This window comes from Chamaea fasciata, unplaced genomic scaffold (genome assembly GCF_029207755.1).
Source record: "Chamaea fasciata isolate MVZ Bird 193981 ecotype frontalis unplaced genomic scaffold, bChaFas1.0.hap1 SCAF_29, whole genome shotgun sequence".
NCBI lineage: Eukaryota > Metazoa > Chordata > Aves > Passeriformes > Sylviidae > Chamaea > Chamaea fasciata.
The window spans coordinates 4,876,547-4,891,783 of NW_027094114.1; the positions used below are offsets into that span (position 1 = coordinate 4,876,547).

The 15,237-nt window shown below is 54.0% G+C and overlaps 1 protein-coding gene across 1 annotated transcript; it reads left to right on the forward strand.

The window, feature by feature from the left end:
• Positions 1–2,506: 2,506 nt before the first annotated feature.
• On the forward strand, positions 2,507–3,510 carry LOC136302531 (olfactory receptor 14A16-like). Its single transcript, XM_066206005.1, has one exon. The coding sequence runs from the start codon at positions 2,507–2,509 to the stop codon at positions 3,437–3,439; it is 933 nt and encodes a 310-aa protein (XP_066062102.1). The 3' UTR covers positions 3,440–3,510.
• The last annotated feature ends 11,727 nt before the right edge of the window (positions 3,511–15,237 follow it).

The following is a 15,237-nucleotide window of genomic DNA, read 5'->3' on the forward strand; positions in this document are numbered from 1 at the left end:
ATGTGCCTTGGCAGGGGCTGGGGCTCAGGCCTTGGCCCTTTGCAATTTTGAAACACATGCAAGATTGCTCAGCATCAGAGACACCTTTGCCTTGTTTGTCCCCACCTGTCATCAGTGCCTACAGTATTCTGCTCTAACTGGAACCTGGGGACATTTTCTCAGTCATGTCTGTCAGTGGGACCCATTAAAACTTCAAGAAACTTTGGAGTTTCAATCTGATTAGGAGTTCTCAGAAAGTTTTTTAAACACTCTCTTAGGGACTGAGTCTGATGTAAACAACACCAAAGGCCCAAGAGGGTCATTAAAATCCTGGTACTGTGTCTGTGCTGCTGAGCTGGGCCGGGCTCCTGAAACAGAGGCACCTCCTGGCAACCAAGAAGAGCTTTAAAAAGACATTTCTACTCAGGAGCAGCTCCACTCCCAGCCCAACAGGGCTGAGGGCACTGTCTGCAGGTACCTGAGAGCAGTGAGGCAGACAGAGGCTTAAACACCTGGAAGGAAAATTCTGAGCTTCTTCGTGAAGAAATGTTCACCACTTCAGACACAGTCAGTCTCTGGCTGCAGGGATCTCCTAAAGCTGACCCAGGACAGGACTGACAGCACTGTAAGGATGGCTCTGCTGCCCTTTCTGCTATGGGGGAGGATGTGCTCCAGAGCGGAGCTGCCCTGGGCACTGTCAGAGGGACAGGGCAGGACGGCTCCTGCTGCCAGGGACGGCTGCAGGGGCTGAAGCTGGGGCTGCAGCCAGGGGTGCCCAGGGCTGTCGTGCAGAGCAGGTGCTGCAGCCCTGAGGGCTCTTGGCCAGGCCAGGGGATCTGTCACTGCCAGGGGCAGCTCTCAGCCTGCCTGGGAGCTCCCATGGATGCTGGAGGGGAGCTGTGGGTGCAGTGAGTGACTCCTGCCAGGGTAGGTCCTGCTGCTGTGGAGAGGGTGCTGTGTGTGCCAGGGCTGCTCAGAGCTCCAGCTCATGCCCAGGTAATTTCTGAGGGGACTTTTCATGAGCTCATTCAGGGAAGGAGTTTCCTGCTTGTGTTTCTGCTTTCCTCAATCTGTGCTCCCATTTTTCCCTGACTCAACTTGGCAGCAATGGAAACTCAGCTGTGCAGGGCAGAGCAAGGGCTGAGGCTCTTAAAGCATCAGGATGAGTATTCCTGGGAACCTCAGCAAGTGCCTCCACTTCCCCAGCCTCCAGATCCATCCAGCATCACCTTTCCATGGTGCCCAGGCCTGGGGGAGCTGCTCTTTAATCCCTGCAGCCCCGAGCAGCTGCAGGGCAGAGCTGGCCCAGGGCTTGGCTGGGCTCGGGCAGCACTGGCAGGGAAGGAGCCCGGGGCCACAGGAACAGCTCGGGCTGGGACAGCTCCAGCAGCAGAGCCGTGGGCAGGGAGGGAGGGAGGCAGTGCTGAGGGAAGCCCTGCTGCAGGGGACATGTGGCACCTGCCGGCCCTGCCCTGCAGGGCACACACTGCCCTGCAGGGCACACACTGCCCTGAGCAGCACAGCTCTTGTGTCCCCTCCCAGCCAGCACAGCCCTCAGCCTGGGGGCTCGGGGCCCTCAGTCCCCTCCTGGGCCGGCAGAGCAGCCCCAGAGATGCAGGGCATCTCTCCTGCCATGTGCCCATTCCCTGCTGACCAGGGCCTGAGGGCCACTGTCCTGCACTGCTGCTGCCTGGGAGGGGCTGTGCAGGGCTGGGCAGGGAAAGGCTTTTCCTCAGGGCCCGGCTCTCTCTCTCCTTGCCTTGCCCAGGTGCTCCTGGCATTGCTGACGGGCTCTCTGGGAATGGCAGTTCCAGCTGCAGGCTCAGGCCCAGCCCTTGGGCTCCTCCTGTGCAGGCTGAGCACAGCAATGGGGTGTCCCAGCTCCCTCTGCCCCGGGGAGCTCTGGGCTGGGCAGGCTGGGAATGAGCCGAATCTCCCTGATTTAGGGAAAGGCAGGGGCCACTTTGTGTGCCAGGGATCCCTCTGCTCTCAGCAGTGTCACCTGGCTTTCTAGGGTAGTACAGGATTGGAGCTCAGAAAGGTGCAAATCCAGGGCTGCGGGGAACAGGAGAGAGGGACAGAGCAGCTCCCCTCAGTCTGCACTAAGGCTCAGACAATGCCCCTGCCTCACTGGACTCTGTTCTATCCAGATGCAGCAGAAACTCTTGTTCTGCCACCTGCAATCCCTATCCCTTTCACTTGGTGTCTCCTGTGCCTTAGGAGGAGACTCAAGTTCAAACTCTAGGACTGGCCCCTGCCCTCACTGTTCCCCTGCACTGACTGGGGGTCAGGACTGACTTGCAGGTGTCCTGCAGGTCAAGGTCTGGCTCCTCACTGAACATTGGCCAGCAGCAATCAGGGCATGAGCAACCAAGGTGAAGGAAGTTTTCCTAGACATAGACAAGGGGGATATGTTTAGTGGCAGGGACTGGTCTGTGAGAAAGACCTTTGACTTTACTGCAAGAAATCTTCCCTCAAAGTCACTTTCTTCCTTCCTTCAACAGATTTCAAGACCCCAATGCAGCAAATGTCCAACAGCAGCTCCATCAGCCACTTCCTCCTGCTGGCATTGGCAGACACGCGGCAGCTGCAGCTCCTGCACTTCTGCCTCTTCCTGGGCATCTCCCTGGCTGCCCTCCTGGGCAACGGCCTCGTCATCAGCACCGTAGCCTGTGGCCACCACCTGCACAGCCCCATGTTCTTCTTTCTGCTCAACCTGGCCCTCACCGACCTGGGCTCCATCCTCACCACTGTCCCCAAAGCCATGCACAATTCCCTCTGGGACACCAGGACCATCTCCTATGAAGGATGTGCTGAACAGGTGTTTTTCTTTCTCTTCTTAATGGGAGCAGAGTTTTCCCTCCTGACCATCATGTGCTACGACCGCTACGTGTCCATCTGCAAATCCCTGCACTACGGGACCCTCCTGGGCAGCAGAGCTTGTGCCCACATGGCAGCAGCTGCCTGGGCCAGTGCCTTTCTCAATGCTCTGCTGCACACAGCCAATACATTTTCCCTGCCCCTGTGCCATGGCAATGCCGTGGGCCAGTTCTTCTGTGAAATCCCACAGATCCTCAAGCTTTCCTGCTCCAAATCCTACCTCAGGGAACTTGCACTCGTTGTTCTAAATGCTTCTCTATATTTTGGCTGTTTTGCATTCATGGTTTTCACGTATGTGCAGTTCTTCAGGGCTGTGCTGAGGATTGCCTCTGAGCAGGGACGGCACAAAGCCTTTTCCACCTGCCTCCCCCACTTGGCCGTGCTCTCCCTGTTCCTCAGCACTGGCACATTTGCCTACCTGAAGCCCCCCTCCATCTCCTCACCATCCCTGGATCTGGCACCGTCAGTTCTGTACTCTGTGGTGCCTGCAGCCCTGAACCCCCTCATCTACAGCCTGAGGAATCAGAAGCTCAAGGCTGCAGTGTGGACTCTGATCACTGGACGATTTCAGAAACATTAAACTGCTGGCCAGTTTCTGCAAATCACTTGTAATAAACTTGTAATGATTGTTTCATCTTTGATAGCGTTGGTTTGATTGTCAGTTTTTTTCCTTTGTTTTAGTTTTCAGTGATGTTCACAAAGCAATGATGTTCATTGTGTCCTTTCTTCTTTTCCTTCTCTCTAAGTTTTCTGTGGCCACAGACTGTGTCAGTGAAGAACTGCGCTCCCAGTGGCTTTTAAAGGAACTAAAGCATCTCCCAGGAGAGTTTTCACTGGAGATCCCGAGGTTTTTTCCCTTCTCTGGAGCTGCAGCAGCAATGTCTCTGTGCAGGGCTGGGGGCAGATCAGGGCAGGCACAGCAGCTGTGCCCAGGAGCAGCAGCCCTTGGTGTTGCCAGTGCTGCTCCCGTGGCCCTGCCCCGCTGCCCTCCTGGCCCTGGTGTTGCTGTAGGGCCTAAGGGCTCTCGGGGCCGGGCACAGGGCTGGGGGTGCCAGTGACAGGGCTGCAGCAGGGACAGGCCATGGGCAGCGCTGGGGCAGCGCTGATGCCTCAGGGCAGGGCCTGGGGGCTCCAGGCTCCTTGCCCAGGCTCTCTCCAGGACACGCCCAGGCCAAAGCTGAGCAGAGAAAAGCCCCGTGAGCAGCCCTAGGATGGCTGTGGACATGGTGGGGGCAAACAGCATCCCACCATGGGAGCCTCCCTTGGCTGTGTGGGGAAGCTGAGGGACCTGGGCTCCTGGACCTTCTGAAGAAAAGGCCCAGGGCTCATCCTGCAACTGCTTCAAAGGTGGTTTCAGAGAATCACACAATCAGCAAGGTTGGAAATGACTTTGGAGTTCATCAAGTCCAACTTGTGCCCTGACACCACCTTGTCTCCCCTGATCCTTCTCCACGATAAAATGCCCATACCCTTCAGCCATTCCTCATAGGAGTTGTGTTCCAGACCCTTCACCAGCCTTGTTGTCGTTCTGTGGACACGCTCCAGCCTTTCAATGTCCTTCCTAAATTGGGGGCCCAGAACTGGACACAGCACTAGAGTTGCTGAGTCACCAGTGCCAAGTACAGGGGAAGAATCAGTGCCCTGGTCCTGCTGGCCACACCATTCCTGATCCGGGCCAGGTGCCATTGGCCTTCTTGGCCACCTGGGCACACTGCTGCCTCATGTCCAGCCTGCTGTCCAGCAGTCCCCTCAGGTCCGTTTCTGCCTGGCCACTTTCCAGCCGCTCTGTCCCCAGCCTGTAGCACTGCAGGGGTTGTTGTGGCCCAAGTGCAGGACCTGGCCCTTGGTCTTGTTAAACCTCCCATTGTGGGATTTGGGCCCTGGATTCATTCTGTCCAGGGCCCTGTGCAGAGCCCTCCTACCCACCAGCAGATCCACACTCACACCCAGCTTGGTGTCAGCTGCAAATTTGCTGATGGTGGACTCAATCCCCTCATCCAGACCATCAATGCAGATGTTGAAATCCACGCTGGCTGGGTCTGATCCCTCGGCCATCCTGTGGGTGCTGTGTGATGGCACTCAAGGTGATCTGTTCCATAACTTTGCTGGGCACCGAGGTCAGGCTGACAGGCCTGGAGTTCCTCAGATCCTCCTGCCAGCCCTTCTTGGGGATGGGCTCACATTGGCACCTCCAGTCCTCTGGGACCTCCCTGGGGAGCCAGCACTGATGAGAAATGATGGAGAGCAGCTTGGGGAGCTCATCCACCAGCTCCCTCATCCCCCTAGGATGGATCCCATCTGGTCCCAGAGACACCTGTGAGCATCTGAGTGGCTCAGCAGGTCAGCAGCTGCTTCCTCCTGGATTACAGGGGGGCTGTTCTGCTCCCTGTGCCCATCTACTAGCTCAGGAGAACACTTGTCCTAAAGACAACCTGACTGATTGTTGAAAACTGAGGCAAAGAAGGGGTTAAGTACCTCAACCTTTTCCTCATTTTTGGTAACCACATCCCCCCAATAAGGAATGGAGCTTTTCCTTACCCATCCTTTTGCCATTAATGTATTGATAAAATCATTTGTATTATCATTTACAGAAGCAACCTGCTTAAGTCTTAATTGAGCTTTCACCTCTGTAATTTTCTTTGTGCATGATGTAGCAACATTCTTTAATATTTCCTGATTTTCCTCCCCGTCTGTCCAATGGTGATGTACCCTCTTTTTTCCCCTGAGTTCTTGCAAAAACCTTATGCCCAGCCAGGGCAGTAATTTTCCTTTCTAGCTCATATTTTGGCACAAAGGGACACGCTGTTCCTGCTCCTTCCAGATTTCTTTCTTGAAGTGTGTCCATCCTTCTTGGAATCCTTTGTTTTTAAGGGCTGTTTCCCTTAAAAAAATTGGTACCTTATTTGCCACTCCCCAAATCTGCATCCTGAATAGGTCAAAGTCTGCCCTCTGTAAATCCATTGCAGCATTTTGTTGATGCCCCTCCTTTTTTTCACAGACTATTTAAAACTCAATAATTTCATGGTCACTTTGCCCCAAAATGCCTCTGACCACTATTTATCTCCCACCAGCCCTTTTCTGTTTTTGAACAGCAAGAGACAGAGCTTTCCTTGGCAGTGGGAAGAGAAGGAAACCTCCCCAAAGCTTGAAAGGTTCAGTGTGGAGGTGATCAAAAAGAAAAGTCCCTCTAGGGCAGAATTTTGGTGCAGGAGGTGTCCCAGCGTGAGGCCAGGCCATGGCCTGGCTCTGTGTGCCAGGAGCCGGCAGCGCTGAATGCAGGGAGCCCAGGGAGGGCACAGAAATGCTGGGCTGAGAAATGCTGGGGGGACAGTGAGATGGGCGTGTGCAGCCGGCCAGGGCACAGCAGCAGCACGCACAGGGGGCACAGCCTGCAGGACACATGGTCAAGGGCCGGGCAGCGCTAGCAGGGCCACAGGCACCCAGGCCTTTGTCCCCTGGGCTCTGCCAGCACCTCTGGAGGCCCCACAGAAGGAACTTTCCTTTCAGGGGCTGCACTTTGCTCCTGCCCGGCCCCTCCCTGAGGAGGCTGGCAGGGCTTGCAGCTTTGTGCCATTTGTCCTTGCTGCCCCTCCCATCCCACTGCCCCACAGCCAGCCCCGAGCCACCCGGGAGGGACAGGCCCTGCTGTGCCAGGCCTGGGCTCAGGGCTTGGCCTTTCTGCTCCCTCCAACCAGCCCAGGCCTTGCTCAGCATTGCAGTTCCCTGCTCACAGCCTGCGGCTCCCTGCAATCCTGGCCTCAAGGATCTGCTCTCAGCAGTCCCTGGGGAGCCTTTGGCACTCCCTGCCCTCAGTGGAGCCCAGGGATGCTCCAAGGGACTTGGAGTTTTGCTTCTGCCTCCTTGAGCAGCTTCTTCAACCCTCTCTCCATGCCTAAGCGTCCTGGACTCAGCCCCAAATCCAGTGTGGGGCTCATGAAAATACAGAATACCTTCACAAGCTCTTTTTCTCTCTTCAGTTGTCTTCAAGTCTCCAGGGCTTGTGCAGCTGCTTGGAGTCAGTTTGGAGTTCTGTTAAGGAGGGAGATTGCCAAGTGCATCTCATGATTTTTTTTTTTTTTTTAAATCAAGGGCACATTTTTTTAATATTTCAGTTCATTGAAGAAGTGACAGAAGCATTCTCCAAGTGATCTTAATTTGAATGTCTCCTTAGGAGGTCTGGGCATGGTGAAGATTGAGCCCCTTGCAGGCTGACCTTGTTTGGAACACCTGCTCCTCACCCCAACCTCACCATATCTAACCTCACCCACCAAGGACTGACATCACAAAACATAAAAAAATTATGTTTTTTAAAAAATAAAATGCAATTATTTTTAAAACATAATTATATTTTCCAGATTCATAATGTTATTACTGTTCTTTACATACCTAATTTTAGATTTATATTGAAAAAGGTATACATGTTTAGCAACTAAAAACAATATTGGTCATTTGTTCTAAATAACACAATTCCCTTCATTAATTCATTGACCTCTATTGGCTATTGATTTGTCCCTTCTTATGCTAATTAGTCCTGTTTTTAGTCCTTTTGTAATCGTATTCATCATTTTCTCAGAGAGGGTAAAAGGGGCTACTTTGGGGTCCGCGGAGACGATTCTGGGGCACATTTGGGGATGTTTTGGAGCTGGGGAAGGAATTTCTAGAGAACTTAAGGGTCTGGAGGACACTTGGGGGAGCCGCGTGGGCCCTTGGCGGGGCACTAAAGGATTCTGTCGGATAATTCGGGGTCCGGGCGGGCACTTGGGGGGCCCTGAGGGGACTCTCTGTGGCGCGGGGGATGATGGGAGTTGTAGGCGTGGGTAGAACACGGTGTAACGGGGCCGAGGAGCATCATGGGAGTTCGAGGCGCAGCTCCAGTGGCTGTCGGTGGGGCGCGGGGCATGGCGGGAGATGGAGTCACGGCTGGAATAGGGCTTTGTGTGCGCCGCGGAGCATGCTGGGAGCTGCAGTCCCGGGAGTGCATAAAGCCGAGCTGTGGCGGGTCCCGGAAGGCGCTTGGCGGACACTTCTGCGTCCGAGTCGCGACTTGAGGCCCTCGGAGGAAACGTGTGCGGTTCGGGAGCACTTGGGGGGAACTTGGGGAGCTCGAACCGGGCGCTTTAGGACACGGGGCACAGCAGGAATTTTCGGCGCGAGACTGTGTTCGGCAGAGCTCTGAGAGCACGGGGGATGATTGGAGATGAATTCCCAGAAGTGGCTCTAACGGGCATCTCTGGGGTTGGGAGCATTCAGGGGAGTCGGGGACGATTTTGGGGGTTCCAAATAAATACTGAGGGGGCACTTAGGGATCCTGGAGGGTCTGGGGGAAAGGTAGGGTACACATGGGGGGGAGGGGGGATACGAGGGCTGGGTTCTGTGGAGCGCGGGGCATGACGGGCAGTGTAGTCCGGGGTGCAAAGTGGCTCAATTGGGCCGCGGTGCATGATGGGAGTTGAAGGCAAAACCGAAACGTGGCACCGACACCAGGCACCGCCCCGAGGCCCCGGTTTCCTGGCACTTATTGGATGCTGGCGGTGATGGGCGGGAGCCTCGGCAAATGGGAGTTTGCGGAGGCGGGAACAGCCGATTCAACCCCTCTAGTCCTTCCCAGTATAGCCCAGTTCATCCCCAGTACAGCCCAGTTCTACCCCAGTGCCCCTTCAGTCCCCCCCTTTACAGCCCATTTCATCACCAGTACAGCCCGGTCCCTCCCAATACCCCTGAGTTCATTCCCTTTCCCTTCCAATTCCCCCCAATATCTTTCATAGCACGCCCCCATATCCCCCAGTCTTTCTCACACTGTTGCCATTGTCCCTAGTTTGTCCCAGTGTGTCCATGGCCACAGCCCCTTGCAGTGGCCCAGGGCAGGTTGGGATGCTGATCCACCCTCACAGCCGGCCCAGGGCAGGGCTGGAGTGGTTTTGGTGGCCCCTTGGGCTGGCACACACTTGAGGAGTGTGTCTGTTTTCAGTGGGGAAAATTACGAGTTTTACGTTGCTTCAAAAATAGAAAAGTCCTTTTTGTCTGAGTGCAGGCAGCTCTCTGAGCAAAGCAGGTCCCAGGTGAGTGAGGACAGGCAGGATGGGCTTGGGGAATGTGGAACAAGGTTGTCAACACTGGGTCAGACCTGAAGGCACAGCTTCTCTGAGCAAGCCAGACCTAAGGAGGGACCATGGATCGACATCAATCACAGAATGCTGCAATCACCTCTCCTCTAAAGAGAACAGTAATAAAACACACCCTTTATAACAGGAATGTGTATTTCTTAGAAGCTCTTTGAAATCTTTCTCCATAACTGCAGTACAAAACCTTCGTAATGAACTGCACCAGAGCAGAGGGAAATCAAGGCAGAGCCGTGGTTTGTCAGGACTTGCTTGTTCCCAAAGAGCCCCGTGGTGCATTTGGTGCTGAGCCCTCAGGGCCTGAGAGGAGATGGCACAAACCTTTCCAGGAGTCCAAGTCAAAGGAAAAACCCAACGTGTCTCAAAGCATTCCTGGGTCCCACTGAGGTCCATCCCCAACACAGGCTCTTCATGGACTCCTTGGAGGAGAGAACTGGAGTGCCCAAAAACCTCTCAGAGACGGAGTGTGGGAAGGAAAACCCCAAGTACCTTAAAAGACATTGAGTATCTCAGAGCATTAATGAGCCCCACTGAGTGTCAGTACAAAGCCTCTCTAGGGACTAATTACAGCAGATAATTGGAGGCCATGACTGCACAAACCTCTCAGAGTGATTCAGTGTCAGAAAGTAGTACTTTAATGACTCTTGAGTAACTTGAAACATTAATGAGCCCCACTGAGTGTTGTTAGTGACAAAACATCTCAAGGGACTAATTACAGCAGACAACTGGAGGCCGTGATTGCACAAACCCCTCAGAGACTCCCAGGCAAAAGCAAAACCCAAAGTGCTTTGAAAAACCTGCAGTCCCTGGGAGCACTGAGGAGCCCCCCAGGGCCATTCCTGACCAAGGCTCCCCAGGGACTGGTCCCAGCAGATCCCTGGGGCCACTGGGATGGATGTGGGGGGATGCTGAGGGCAGGACAAGGGGGTGACAGTGCCCAGCCTTGCTGGGGCTGTGCCAGGAGGCCCCAGGGCCTCAGGACAAGGTGTCCCCTCCCAGCCCTTGGTGGCACAGACCCTGCGGTGCCCCAGGGCACCAAGACTTGGCTTTTCCTGGGCACTGCCAGGCCTGCCGGGCCCTTGGCCACGTCCAGCACAGCTTGTCCTGCGCTGTCCCACAGCTGCTGCTGTGTCCCTGCAGGCTGCACACTCCCATCTCGCTGCCCCCCTGGCTCTGCCCTGCATTTCCCTTTCTCTTCTCCCTGATATCCTGGGATGGAACGTGTGAGAATGGTTCAAAGCTGTACCAGGGAGGGTTTAGACTGCACAGGAGAAAGTCTTTCTTTACTGGCAGAGTGACTTTGGGGTTTCAAACTTTGGGGTTTCAAAGCAGGGCTGATGGCTGTCCCAGGAAAGGAGCTGGGACAAGGTGTCCATCGCTCAGGAGCTGTAATTTGGATTGTCACTTGCCACTGTTCCTCTGAGCTCTTCTCTGTTCCAGAGATGGGCTCTTAATGAGCTGGTGGCTCTCCTGAGATGGGCCCGGGAGCAGCCCGGGCAGAGAATGAACTGAGTTTGTCCTGCTGCCATTGTTGGTGCCCTGTCTGGGAGTGCAGATGAGTCTCTTCTCTCTTAACCTGACACAACCCAGCAGGAGCATCAATCTCCTGAGGCAGCCGTGTTTGGAGGCTGCACACACAGGCACTGGTTTTGTGTAACAGATGATACCAGATCCTTGGGATGGCTTTCCAGAAATGCATCATGTTTAGAGGAAAGGCTTTGTTCTTGGCCTGGTAATGGATTTGTTCAGGGCCAGTGTCTTGGTTTAGGAAGACAGGTATCTGCTAGGTAAAATTACAATCAGAGGCTCTTTGGCAAAGATTTGGGAAATAGGAATAGCAGTTCTTTACTAGTATGTAATACAAAGCAAACAAACACAAAAAAAAACTCCCCCCCCACCAAACAACTACAGCATTAATGACAAACGACAACAGTACCACGAACCTTGAGGGCTTTGTTTCACAAAACCCAGGGCAGTTTGGTTTCGGTGTCCCTGCAGGATCCTCAGAGCACCAAGCTGGAACAGTGGAAAAGTCCCGGGCTGGTAGCTGGGATGGCAGGGTGTCCCGGCAGGCAGGGGCAGGATGTCCCGGCAGCGCAGGGGGTGCAGGGTCACGCTGCAGCAAGAGGAGCAGCGCCGAAGAAGCTCGAAGGCGAGGCAGAAAAGCGGCCCAGCTTCTGCTCGGCGTGCTTTGCGGCGGCTGAGATCCTCGAGGAGCGGCCGACACGCGTCTCCCGAACGCCGGAAGCAGAAAAGCACGCAGCTGCCTCAAGCTGTGTCTTTTACCTGCGTTATCTCCCCCTTCCACCTTTTGTCCATCTCTTTGTTTCAGCCAAGCACTCTCAAGTATCCAACACCCGGTCCCCTTGGCAACCCGTGGGGAAAAAATTCCCCAGAGAAAGAAGGAACAAACCCAACCCCCAACATTATCCACCCCGAATTTTTTTCCCATACAAACATATTACATTGAGTTTTAACTGTTAAAAATACATATATATATATACAAATATGGATGCAGCCACATTGTCATGGGTAGTTCACCCCAAAACAAGGTCCCCTTGAGGTATGCATCGGGTCTCTCCATCCTTTTGCATCACCCACCAGGTGCAACCTGGTCCCTGAGCGAAGACAACCCCAAGGATGGGATTGTCTTTGCTGGAGGCAGGATTAATCCAAACAGTTTTTCCCAGCATACCTCTCATGTGTACCACTGGAACCTTATCTCCGTCTGTCTTTTGCAAGGGCTCAGATTGGGCAGGACCTGCTCGGTTGGTGGAACCTCGAGTGTTCACCAACCAGGTGGCCTTTGCTAAATTAGTATCCCAATTCTTAAAGGTTCCCCCACCCAGTGCTTTCAAGGTAGTTTTAAGCAGGCCATTGCACCGTTCAACTTTCCCGGCCGCTGGTGCATGATAAGGAATATGGTACACCCACTCAATGCCATGTTCTCTAGCCCAGGTGCTTATAAGACTATTCTTGAAATGAGTCCCATTGTCCGACTCGATTCTCTCAGGGGTGCCATGTCTCCACAGGACTTGTTTTTCCAGGCCCAGGATGGTGTTCCGGGCAGTAGCATGAGGCACAGGGTAGGTCTCCAACCATCCAGTGGTGGCTTCCACTATGGTTAGCACATAACGCTTGCCCTGGCGGGTTTGGGGAAGGGTGATGTAGTCAATCTGCCAGGCTTCCCCATATTTATATTTGGACCACCGCCCACCATACCATAAGGGCTTCACCCGCTTGGCTTGCTTGATTGCAGCACATGTCTCACAGTCATGGATAACCTGAGAAATACTGTCCATGGTTAAATCCACCCCTCGGTCTCGGGCCCACTTATAGGTGGCATCTCTGCCCTGATGACCTGAGGCATCATGGGCCCATCGAGCTAGGAACAACTCTCCCTTGTGTTGCCAATCTAAATCTATCTTTGACACTTCTATCTTGGCAGCCTGATCTACCTGCTTGTTGTTTTGGTGTTCCTCATTAGCCCGACTCTTGGGAACATGGGCATCTACATGGCGGACTTTCACAGGCAGCTTCTCTACACGAGTGGCAACGTCCTTCCATTCATCAGCAGCCCAGATTGGTTTTCCTCTACGCTGCCAGTTGGCCTTTTTCCACCTTTCCAGCCAGCCCCACAGAGCATTGGCTACCATCCACGAATCAGTGTAGAGGTAGAGCTTTGGCCACTTCTCTCTTTCAGCAATGTCAAGGGCTAATTGAACAGCTTTGAGTTCAGCAAGCTGACTTGATCCCCCTTCTCCTTCAGTGGCTTCTGCAACCTGTCGTGTGGGGCTCCATACGGCTGCTTTCCACTTACGGTTCATTCCCACGATGCGACAGGAACCGTCAGTGAAGAGAGCGTAGTGTGTTTCTTCTGCTGGCAGTTGGTTGTATGGAGGAGCTTCTTCAGCTCGTGTCACTTGTACCAGCTCCTCTTCGTCCGTGAAACCGAAGTTTTCTCCTTCCGGCCAGTTTGTAATTATCTCCAAAATCCCAGGGCGATTTGGGTTTCCAATAGGGGCACGCTGTGTGATGAGGGCAGTCCATTTGCTCCATGTGGCATCGGTGGCATGGTGCGTGGAGGGAGCCTTTCCTTTAAACATCCACCCCAGCACTGGTAGTCGGGGTGCCAAGAGGAGTTGTGCTTCTGTGCCAATCACTTCTGAGGCGGCTTGAACTCCTTCATAGGCGGCCAAGATCTCCTTCTCTGTGGGAGTGTAGTTGGCTTCAGATCCTCTGTAACTTCGACTCCAGAATCCCAGTGGTCGGCCTCGGGTCTCCCCTGGCACCTTCTGCCAAAGGCTCCAGGACAAACCGTTGTTCCCGGCTGCAGAATAAAGCACATTCTTCACATCTGGTCCCGTCCTGACTGGGCCAAGGGCTACTGCATGAGCAATCTCCTGCTTGATCTGGGCAAAGGCTTGTTGCTGTTCAGGGCCCCAGTGGAAATTGTTCTTCTTGCGGGTAACCAGGTAGAGAGGGCTCACGATCTGACTGTACTCAGGAATGTGCATCCTCCAAAAACCTATGGCTCCTAGGAAAGCTTGTGTTTCCTTTTTGCTGGTCGGTGGAGACATTGCTGTGATCTTATCAATGACCTCAGTGGGGATCTGCCGCCGTCCATCTTGCCACTTTACTCCCAGGAACTGGATCTCTCTGGCAGGTCCCTTGACTTTGCTCTTCTTGATGGCAAACCCGGCTTTCAGCAAAATATGGATGATCCTCTCCCCTTTCTCGAACACTTCAGCTGCAGTCTTTCCCCACACAATGATGTCATCAATGTACTGTAGATGTTCCGGAGCCTCACCTTTCTCCAGTGCAGCCTGGATCAGCCCATGGCAGATGGTGGGGCTGTGTTTCCACCCCTGGGGCAGCCGGTTCCAGGTGTACTGCACGCCCCTCCAGGTGAAAGCAAACTGAGGCCTGCATTCTGCAGCCAGAGGAATGGAGAAAAATGCATTGGCAATGTCAATAGTGGCATACCACCTCGCTGCCTTGGACTCCAGCTCGTACTGAAGTTCCAGCATGTCCGGCACAGCAGCGCTCAGCGGTGGAGTCACTTCATTCAATGCACGATAGTCCACAGTCAGTCTCCATTCTCCATCAGACTTGCGCACAGGCCAGATGGGGCTGTTGAAGGGTGAGTGGGTTTTGCTGACCACCCCTTGGCTCTCCAGCTCACGGATCATCTTGTGGATGGGGATCACGGCGTCCCGATTTGTCCGATACTGCCGACGGTGCATTGTCGAGGTGGCAACAGGTACTTGTTGTTCTTCTACCTTCAGGAGTCCCACTGCAGATGGGTTCTCTGATAGTCCCGGCAAGGTGTTCAACTGCTTAATGTTCTCTGTCTCCACAGCAGCTATTCCAAAAGCCCATCTGAGTCCTTTAGGGTCTTTATAATATCCATTCCTGAGGAAGTCTATGCCCAGAATACATGGAGCCTCTGGGCCGGTCACAATCGGAAGTTTCTGCCACTCCTTCCCGGTCAGGCTCACCTCGGCTTCAACCAGAGTCAATTCCTGTGATCCCTCCGTCACCCCGGCAATGGAAATCGGTTCTGCCCCCACATGTCCTGATGGCATTAGAGTACACTGCGACCCAGTATCTACTAAAGCTTCATATTTTTGTGGCTCTGATGTGCCAGGCCATCGAATCCACACAGTCCAAAAAACCCGATTTTCCCGTGCCTCTTCCTGGCTAGAGGCAGGGCCCCTCTAGCACTGGTTATTATTCCCTTCTTGGACATACATGGTAGAGGTTCCTTCGAGGGAATCTGACACAGCATTCCCACCTCCGTAATACCTGGCAGCTTGCTCATGGGAGGCTGAGGCTACCTTCATTCTAGTGGAACTCCCTCTGTTAGCGTTTCTCTCCTTGAGCTCACGTACCCGTGCTGCCAGGACAGAAGTAGGTTTCCCATGCCACGCTCCCATGTCCTCCCCATGGTCCCGCAGATAAAACCACAGGTCAGCTCGAGGGGTGTACCCTCTCTCTCTCGCTGGGGGATGTTGGGCTCTGATTCTGGGGCCTGTGGCTTGCACCGGTGCTACATGGGAACTGTTCCTTCTCATCTCCTCTCTCACCTCCTTTATCTCCTCTTTGAGTTCCTTCACCACCGCAGAGACATGAGCCTGCATTGGGCCACTGATCATACTTTCATAATTTCTGAGCTTGTTGGCAACAGAACCCACTGTCTCTCGGTTATCCTCGGCATTAATTGTTGCAATGAATGTGGCGTATTGGGATGGTCCAT